Source organism: Bactrocera latifrons, unplaced genomic scaffold, assembly GCF_001853355.1.
Source record: "Bactrocera latifrons isolate USDA-ARS-PBARC rearing strain unplaced genomic scaffold, ASM185335v1 scaffold_1058, whole genome shotgun sequence".
In the NCBI taxonomy this organism is placed as follows: domain Eukaryota; kingdom Metazoa; phylum Arthropoda; class Insecta; order Diptera; family Tephritidae; genus Bactrocera; species Bactrocera latifrons.
The window spans coordinates 7520-18068 of NW_017534473.1; the positions used below are offsets into that span (position 1 = coordinate 7520).

At 43.2% G+C, this 10549-nt stretch overlaps 1 protein-coding gene across 1 annotated transcript; it reads right to left on the minus strand.

Moving 5' to 3' along the window:
• Positions 1–1732: 1732 nt before the first annotated feature.
• LOC108969733 lies at positions 1733–3098 on the minus strand (the record flags this gene model as incomplete). Its single annotated transcript, XM_018934628.1, has 3 exons — positions 3052–3098; positions 2726–3004; positions 1733–2645 (listed from the first exon to the last, which is right to left on the minus strand). Coding segments are annotated over exons 1-3 (1239 nt in total), but the record flags the coding sequence as incomplete, so codon positions are not given.
• Between the last annotated feature and the right edge of the window lie 7451 nt (positions 3099–10549).

The window sequence follows — 10549 nt, forward strand, 5'->3', positions numbered from 1 at the left end:
ATATTATTGGTTTTACACCTTAAACTATTTCCCGTGCTTTGATTCTTGAAAGTTGCACGGGTATAAAATGTTCGGTTGCACCCGACTTAGTTGTCCGTCGAAGGCGATTTTCTGGAGCTTTGGGTAATGGAGGATCTGGAAGAAAATTGAGTGGTCTTCCGATCAGAAAGTCACCCGGTGTTAGAGCTACCCTTCCTTCTGGATCATCGTTGAGAGCTATCAGTGGTCTCGAATTTAGACACGCTTCGATACCAGTCAGGAGAGTAGACAATTCAGTGYGACGCATCGTCTGATTGCCCATGACCCTCAGCAGGTCCTTTTTAGCTGAACGAACTGCTGTCTCCCATAGACCACCGTGATGAGGGGMGGAAGGTGTTATGAACTTCCAACATGTACTTTAAATCTTCTTGCATTTGACGATTGGCCCCTACAAATTGAGTCCCATTATCACTGTATAAGGTGGTACAGGGGTATCTGCATCGACTTATGAAACGATCGTAAACATCTATAAATCAAGTCCTCTGCCAGCTCAATGTGTACCGCTCGTGACGCCATGCAAATAAATATGGCAGCATAAGTTTTTGTAGTCGGGGTGGCGCGATGCGTTCCCACACAATCATGCAATGGCCCGCAGTAATCGAAGCCACTACGAGAGAATGGTGGAGCCACAAGTACACGCTCTTTCGGGAGCGAAGCCATTTGTTGACGTTGTATAATTTGAACATGCCTACGACAAGTAGTGCAAGCCCAGATGAAAGACTTTACTTGCGCCCGTGCGCCTATAAGCCAGAAACGTTGTCTAAGGAACTGAAGCATTTGTTGTATYCCACCATGTAAGCAACGTGTATGAGCATCAGCGACTAGTAAATAAGCCAGAGCCCCGGAGCCGCGGAATTATAATTTGATGTCGCTGATCTTGACTTAAGTTGGAGTTTGTGAGTCGACCACCTACTCTCAGTATGCCGTCTGCATCCAAGAAAGGATTGAGTGCTAAGATTTCACTACGACCCGSAATTCTGGAATGCAATGCAAGAGCCTTAATTTCTTGTTTAAAATGATTACCTTGTACTTGTCGAACATGCAGAAGTAAAGCCCAGTGCTGGTCTRCGACAGAAACCATATCGTTCCTGTAACCACGGTATTTGGGTAACCAGCGCCTTAACCAAACAGTGGTGTTAAGTAGACGACTCAATTTGCTAAATTTCTCTATGAGAGGTATCCCGTTGTCTTTCGTGGATGTCATAATCCACTGGTAATTAGTTCTGGAAACGAAAATGGAGACCACCCGGGATTCAGCAATTGAGAGGTGCTCCTCCTCCACAGTTAACGAAGGTAGACACATTTGCTCCACGCCTTGGTGAGTGCACATCGGTCCGGTCCACCAAAGATGATGATCGGCTAAGGCGGCGGGAGATAGACCTCTGCTTGCCTAGGCTTGACGTACGTTGTCCATCGCCTTGGTTAGAAGATGAGCACCAAATAGTTCGAGGCGTGGTATCGTCACATCCTTAATTGGTGCTATCTGCGTCTTCGCTGAAACAAGAACATATATGACTGCTGCATATGCTTTACCACTAGCATCGAAAAAGCCGTGTAAATGCACCGAAGAGCCCACTCGTATACCTAGCCAATGAGGAACACGAAGTCGTGTAATATCTTGTAAACTGTTGCGGAATATCACCCATGAGTTGAGTAGCTCTGGAGGAAGTTCAGCCCAGTAAAGACCCTATACCTTTGTTGTTGAGTTGTTCAACTCTAGTTCTGATGCAGAAACTGTTGTACCAGTTATCGCAGATAATACGTGTATAGAATTGGAATTCCACTTTCCCAATATGAATTGTCCTTGTTTCAAAATAGTCGCTACATCTTGAGCACGGGTAATAGCARGTTCATCGCTGTYGACGCTATCCAAATAGTCATCAACATAGAAATTATAAAGTATGCTATGATGCGCTGCGGCAGCTTGGCTTGGGTCACAGATGACTTCATAATTGTCATTCGCACATTGACGCAGTGCGCGTATTGCGTTGAATGGACTACACGCCATTCCATAAGTTACCGTCTTCAATTCGTACACTTGAAGGGGTTCATTTGGCGATTCACGCCAAAGTATTTGCTGCCATTTACGATGTCGTCTATCTAACAGTATTTGTCGGAACATATTCTGTATGTCTGCAGTGATGGCTACCTTGCATTTGCGAAATATGTCGACAATATTGGCATGTAGTTGTGGTCCAGAACACTGTGTATCGTTTAAGGATGTCCCATTCGATGTCTTCGCGGAAGCGTTGAAAACTACGCGAAACTTTGTGGTTACCGCATGATRAGGTATGAAGTAACCATTTTCTTTGTTGGTGAAAGYTTGCTTGCTAACCTCCATGTGATCGAGAGCAATGTATTCTCGCATAAATGCAATGTACTGCTCACGAAGACATGGGTCGTTCATCAACCGCCGCTCGAGTTGTAGAAACTGGCAGACTGCCGATTGATGTGATTCTCCAAGAGCAGGAGCATCTGGTCGAAATAATATTTGCACCTGGTACCTGCCGTCTGAGGTGCGGGTAACTGTGTCATTGAAGATCGTTTCACAGTCATCGACGTGAATTTCGGAAGATGGTATGGGCTCTTCGAGTTCCCAGAAGCTTCTAAGTAACGTGTTTAGTTGTTCGTTGACGCATTTCGCAGTAAAAGATGTGTGTAAAGTGGAGTGAGCAGAACTTGTCACTGAATGAGACCCATTAATACGTCTTCACCAAGTAGCAGATCCACCGAACTTGGAGTGGCAAAAGTTGGGTCAGCTAGCGGCAAATCCTTTAAATGGCTCCAAGCTTCTGCGTCTATATGCGTAYCTGGCGTTACTGAGGTTATTGTCGGCACGACATAAGCCTCGAGTTTGAAGTTAATGTTGTTGTCAAAGGCAGACTGCATCTGTACTGTTATGTGACCTTTACTGTAGACCGCAGCGCTAGAACCAATTCCTTCAATTCGTATCTCCCCTGGATGCCTACGAAGACACGTACGTTTTGTAGTAGCATCGGTAATCAGACTCACCTGAGAGCCCAGGTCGCAGAGAGCACGACACGTGAATTGTTCTCCATTGGGATCAGTCAGGACGCCATTCGCAGTCGCCAGTAAAATGGTCCGGTCTCCATTAATGAGAAATGACCGGACCTTCCTCAAATGTCACTGTTGTCGTGGGTATACCCTTGGCACCTGTGTTGAAGGTGTGTCTATGGGTATATTCTGATCGGTTCTGTGACTGTTAGTGTCTTCCTCCATAGTCGGTGAATTGTTCGCAACGTTGCCTTTGCAGAGCATAGTATGATGACGATTATGGCACCTTAAGCAATCCCGCGATGTACAATCACGAGATCCATGATCACGTCCAAGGCAGTTGAAATATAACGAAAGCCGTTTAACTGTATCCCACCGTTCCGGTATGGAAAGATTAACGAACCGTTGACACTTGTGTATTCGGTGTCCGTTAGAGCAAAGTTGGCAAACAACCGTAACCCCTTTCACTGAATGTAACGGCTGAGATGAGTTTACCATTGCCACGTTAGCCTTAAAGGGACGGTTTGGTCTCTGCTGAATAGTTGTTGTACGGTTCGTAGCTCCAAATTGTTGGCACGCTTCTYAATAAATGTCAAAAAGTCCTGATACATTGGGATGTTGTTCGTCTGAAGGCTCATCCCCCACTCATACCTGGTGATTGTGGGCAATTTAGGTAACAGAAGTGGCACCAAGAGGGCGTCCCAATGCCTTACCGGAAGACCCATAACACTTAAAGCTCGCATCACATTTTGGACGGTGTCAACTAGTCGTAGCAAGCCCTTCTGGGGTTCGGTGGGTTGGTTAGGCAAATTCAGAATACACTGCACGTGGGATTCCACTAACAAGCGTGGATTATCAAACCGCCGTTTAATCTCCTGCCACATGTCCTCATAGCCGCCTGTTTAAAGTCCACCGACCAATAGAACGCTATCTGCATTGACATGTTGGCGTAACTTGCTTAATTTATAACTGGAATCCAGATCCTTACGATTGTGAACTAGTGCCTCGAACAAATCTCTGAAAGGCAGCCAATTCGCTGGGTCACCATTGAAAACAGGAATCTTAATTGGATCTAATCGCATGTCCAATTGATTCGCCACACAAGTACCACCTTCACCAGCGCCACATATACGACGTAGTCGAATACATATTTATGTGTACAGCAACTCCGTAGCAGCCAAGAAGTCGTCATATGTGGTCAATTCGCTGGCTTRTGCTGAAGACACGAGGTCCGTATGATACGCCATAAACATTTCAAAATGTTTGCCCAACTGTCCACGAATCACATCGCACTCAATGCTGTCCGGATCGTAATTAGCTGCTTCAGTCATTTCGCCAATGCGCACAATTTCGGCATGCGCTGTAGTACGTAGATTCAAACTAGCCATCATAAAAATCTTGACATTGGAACAGGAACGAAAAGTTCCTCACAGGAGGCACCAAAAAGATGCACAAAAGTTGTCCTAAAAAGTTGTCCGTCAATTAAAAAAGCACGTCTGGATCGTTAAAATGTCTATCACGAAATAGGCTGTTTCTTTATTCAATACCTCCTTAAATATACATATGTATAACGGATTGTAGCATCACGCCACATGATACATATGCACATACTTATATGTATCAGTCTCTGACCATCTCTCGCTCTGGACAGATATCTTTTTCGCTTACAAATGTTCGTCTTTTTTTTTTTTTGTTTTACAAAACCGAAGTGCCTTAATTACTACTGTGCACTGTGCACACAATAAAATACTATTTTCTCAGATAATAAACTTATAGTGCCACATATAGAGTTCGTGACATAAAAAAGACAGSCCTCCGAGTGCCTCCAGATGTTTAGCCGGGGTTTACCCCCCAACAACAACAATGCTCGACCAACCAATTTTACCGCCGGCCGGGAAAAATAATGCCCAACCATTAATTGTTTTTGACCACATAAAAACAATTCAACAAAAAACATGTGGCCCTAAGTATTTGGTTATGTGCAGAAAATTGAGTAACGATACACTCGCAAATGTGTCGCCTTTGTTAATTAAAAAGGTAATCGATTATACCTCCGGTAGTGAGGTTGAAACTTGCAAAAAAACTCAGAAATGGTAACATATTAATTAAAACTAAAAACTACAATCAAGCCGAAAAATTAGTGAAATTAGTGTAACTCTCACCCACTATACACATTGAAATCGTCGAGCACACTTCGCTTAACTCAACTAAAGGTGTCATCTACTCCAACGAAGAAGAAATCCTCGATGAATTGAGAAACCAAAACKTAACAGAAGTGAAGAAAATACTTAAAAAGGAAAACAACGACTCACTGAAGGAGACTGGTCTAATTATACTCACTTTCTCTTCAATATCTCTGCCAACTGAAATGTTAATAGGGTACGAAAAAATCAAAATGCGACCTTACATTCCACTTCCACTAAGGTGTAAAAGGTGTCAACGATATGGACACAGAGAAAAAATATGAAAAAATGACAAAATATGCCCTAACTGTGCTAACGAATTTCATACCAGTGAAGAGAACGAAGAATATGTAAACATAAAGAACTGCGTCAACTTCAAACTTCAAACAAAATGAAAGCTAAACTGAAATTACAGCACTCTGCAACTCGCAATTCCAAATCACCAAAAACCAACCAAACACGAGCTCGACGATTCATTTGAATCTGCAACAATAGAACTACAACATGAGGAAGTCCTATAGATATGTATGTATTACGCTAAGCTATTATTGTGTTCTTTCTAAGAAAACAATTTATTACTCAATATCACCATTTATATTAACCCCCCTACCTAAATTGATCACAAATACCCAAAGAGTAGTCATATTACACATAACATCAAACTCCTTTAAATGGAAAACACACTTCAACCTTTCTCTTCTAGTAGCATACAGTAACAATCAAACCTATCTCCATTTACCAGTAGCCAGCACATACCCACACATCTCCAACAGCACCTACCATCCTCCCACCACACAACGCAAACTCTTAAGCTACTCTTCCAATGACTTTTAAAATGATGCAATGGAACATCAACGGCTACGTTAATCACTAAAACGAACTTCTCATATTAATTAAGCAATACTAATACTTAATCACTTACAAGAAACTTACCCCTATACCACACATAACATTCCAACTCCCGTCAACTATACTAGGCTTAACAAAAWTCAAGCAACAACAGCTTACGGAGGAGTTGCACTTCTAATACATAAACAAATACAATATGAACCCCTGAACACCAATACACAATTCGAAACAATAACTGCCATAATTCACTCTAAAATAAAATTTATCATTAACTCTACCTACATATCCCATGCCACCAGACTGACGTCATCACTGTTGCTGGAAGCTTTTGAACCCACCCGTTTACTTACTGGAGACTTCAACAGTTGGCACATAAAAGGGGGATCTTCCCGTAATAATGCCAAAGGGAACTTGATTTCAAAGTTCTTAGATAACTCTCATTACACCCTACTCAATGACGGCACTGCCACTCACTTCAACACACACAACACCTTATGGTATAATCGACCTCACCTTTTGTTCACCTCCACTAGCTATCGACGCTAAATGGAAAGTAAATGACTACCTCATGGGGAGGGATCATTTTCCCATTATAACAACTCTATTTCCCACATATAATTTCACGTTCAACCCCATTAAACCGAAATTCTTAACTAAGCTTGCCAACTGGGGGAGTTATTATGAGATTTCAGACCAACTTGCTAGAGGAATAGAAGYAAGTGAAAACATCAACAAAGAAGCCGCAAATATGCAAAGAATAATATTAAGAAGCGCGCACCTACCCATTCCCCAATCATCAGTTCGACATTTAGAGAAATCTGTCCCTTGGTGGAATAAAAATCTAGAGATCTTAAAGATACAAAAGAACAAGCTTTGGATTAAGCTGAAGCGGTCTATTACGAAGCTACAAAAAAGCTGCAGCCAAACTAAAAAGGGAAATAAAAATCACCAAAAGTACTTCTATATCCACATTCACATCCGCTATCAAGCCCACCACCCCTTCCAGAACAGTGTGGTCAAATATAAGGCGTTTCTGTGGCCTCAAATCTCAGACGGGTATACATTGCATAAGCTCTGGAAACTCCACTATCACAGACGATTTCGAAATTAGTAATTCCTTTTGTCAGCACTGGACCACACAATCACACGACTCAAAATTTCCGCAACAGTACAAATTAAAGAAAACATCATTTACTCTAGCGTAGCCGAATTTAGTCCTAACGAAAAGGCTAAAATAATTGAGAAACCCATATCAAATATTGAATTGCATATCGCACTAAAAAAAGCAAACGGTTCTTCCCCAGGCTTTGACCGAATCACTTATGACATGGTTCAGCACCTCTCTCCAAGTGCAAAATCAAGGCTTACTTCTTTTTACAACAAAACTCCAATACTTAAACCAAAGGCAGACAAAACCAGCATACAATCATACCGGCCTATATCTTTGAACCCTGTGTGCGCGAAGATTTTGTACAGAATTATAGCTAATAGACTATGGTGGTTTGTTAATTCAAACAAGCAACTCAATAGCCATCAAATGGGATTCAGAAAAGGGAGATCTGTTACTGACAGCCTAATTTACTTAGACTACATGATAACAGATTATCTCTCAGAAAAAAAGCATATCKCGATAATATCGCTTCACTTTGCAAAAGCCTTCGATAGAGTAGGAATACACTCCGTAATAGATCAGCTTCTAGAATGGAAGATCAGTAAGAAAATAATAAGGTATATTACAAATTTTATGAGAAATAGGYAAATCAAAGTTAAAGTCAATTTCAAACACTCCAGCACATTAAATCTTTACAACGGAATCCCACAAGGATCCCCTCTCTGTATTACTATTTTTAATCGCCTACAATAAACTTGCTAACATATTATCAATACGCAGTGTTTAATAATTGTTTTTAGCCACCACTTACCTCGGCGCTAGGTCCTTCCGCACAAATTATTTAATAATCGAATGTGATAAAAAAACRGCCTGTTCACCCTCAACTAATTAACAGCAAAACACAGTACGTTTGGGGTTTTTCCTTTTTTTTTTTTGTTTTATTATCTTTTATTCACTGGCAGTGTAGAGTTGTGGTGTGATGTCAGCATGTGTGGTATATTCGTGTGTAGTAGTATGTGGTGTCTTCATGTGGAATGTCTGCATGTGTGCTGTCTTCATTTCTGGATTACGTTAGTGTGGTGTGTTGTCGTGTGGTTGTTCAGTGTCGGATGTATAGAGGGGAGAGCTAACTCATCTAGCCATCCCGACCCCCCTAGCCTAGCAGTCGCTGTAATTGCTGCAACGTGGCAACAACGCTGCTTGGACCAGTGGAGCGACGGTTTGTTGTATGGTGTTGCCGGCGCCGCGGGGATGCTTCATTTCGCCTTGCTCTGGACGATGGAGGAGCATCTAGCCTTCGGTGCCGACTGGGCTGTTGTGACCGGTTCACGGCAAGTTGTCGCGCTACAAGCCGTTTTGGGGTCCGATGCAGCATGGTGTGGTGCGACCTATTGCACAGTTGGCATAGGGTCACTGATGTGCACTCCTGTGTGGTGTGTACCGTTGCCAAGCAGTTCAGGCAGTGCCCATGAGCTTGAGCAACCTTCTGCCGTTGCATGGGCTGCATGCTGCGGAAAATGCTACAATGTTGTAGCCGGTGTGGGCGCCGACATAGGGGACATCGGCTGCGCTGAGGTTCTGCTATGGGTGTTGAGGACGGTGGTAGTGGTCGCGTGCCACTACGAGGAGCGGTAGCATTGGCGATTGCCGCTGGCGTTCGAGGCGTTGGAGTTGCCACAGGGCGTGGCACGGTTATGGTTGACCTTACGTTGGCACAGTTGGCATATCCACATCCATGGTAATCTGTGTGGGAGGAGGAATGTGGTTAAAAATGTGTCATTAAAATGTGGATGGCGATCATGCCACGTTATGTGGCATGAAAGGGTCGTCACGTAGATCGACCATTGCGTTAGGWTCCGAATTTGTTTAAGCGAGTTTTTTATTTGCGGGTTTATTACGCCGGGTTTTCGGTTATTTTATTTGCCTTACGGTAGTATCGGCGGTTTTTTCGTTATTTGCGGTTTCGTCAATGTGTGGTAGAAAACATAGTTTCACGAGCGGTYTTGTTAATATGCCGCTTTGAGTGCGGAGATCAACGACTCGTACATGACCGTCGGAACCGTAGTGTAGTTTTTTTATGCGGCCAAGCTACCATTCGGTGGGGGATAGACAGTCCTCATGGATGATGACACAATCTCCAATCTTTGGCGCCTTTTCTGGACCTTTCCACCTGTACCTCTTATGAAGGCCCTTTATATATTCTTCCTTCCATCGGGGGCTGAAATCGTGATGGAGAATTTTTATTCTCTCCCGTTGATTTAATAAGGATAGCGACCCCACGACTGGCTCAGGTGTGGCCAGAATGGGTGCTCCTTTGAGAAAATGCCCTGGTGTTAGGGCTGTGAAGTCAGAGGGATCTTGCGAGTGGGTTGTGAGTGGCCATGAATTGAGAACGGCTTCAATTCGCACTAACAATGTGGTGAGCTGTTCATAGTTAAATTTGTAGTTTCCAGCTACTTTTTTGAAGTGGGATTTAAAGCTTTTTACTGCTGATTCCCATAAACCACCCATATGAGGGGCGCTTGGGGGGATAAACTGCCAATTGATACCTTGGGCTGTGTATTTTTGGACAATGTCAGGTGAGACTTGTTTCGTAAAATCCACAAATTGTTTTTCTGTGGCTCTTTGAGCTCCGATAATTGTTTTACCATTATCGCTCATGATTTTGGATGGAAAGCCACGTCGTCCGACGAAACGAGCAAAGAGCAAAGAGCTCAAGGTGTACTGCTTTTATCGTAAAACAGACAAAAACAGCCATATAGCCTTTCATGAGGGTGGGAGACCTTAGCATGGGCGCCTTTATTTGAAAAGGCCCAGCAAAGTCGACACCTGTGGTGGTGAAAGGCAGAGCGGAGTTGCAGCGTTCCGGTGGAAATGGTGCCATAATCTGCGCTCTCATTTTCTGCTTGTGCATCGTGCAGACCTTGCAAATGAAAATGCACTTCTTGATTTGGGGTTTAAGACGGGGAACATAGTACTCTTGGCGTGCCATATGTTGAATGAGGCGATGTTCGGCGTGTAACATGAGTGTATGGATATAATTGATGAATAATGTGGCAAATGRGGATTTCTCAGGTATTATTATGGGATGGCGTTCATTATACGTAAGGCTGGAATTAGCAAGCCGGCCGTTTGCACAAAGCAGACCTTTCGTGTCTAGAAATGGATTTAATACTAAGAGTGAGCTCCTTTTGTCAATTGGCTTCGATTCTCTTAGTAACCCCAGGTCGCGGCTGAAGTAGCGCGTTTGGGTTGATACGATAAGAGCGACCTTTGCTTTTTGTAAGTCTTGATGCGTCAATGTATCGCATTTGGGGCAAGTTGCTCCCTTTGCCGTAAGTTTGAGTAGCTC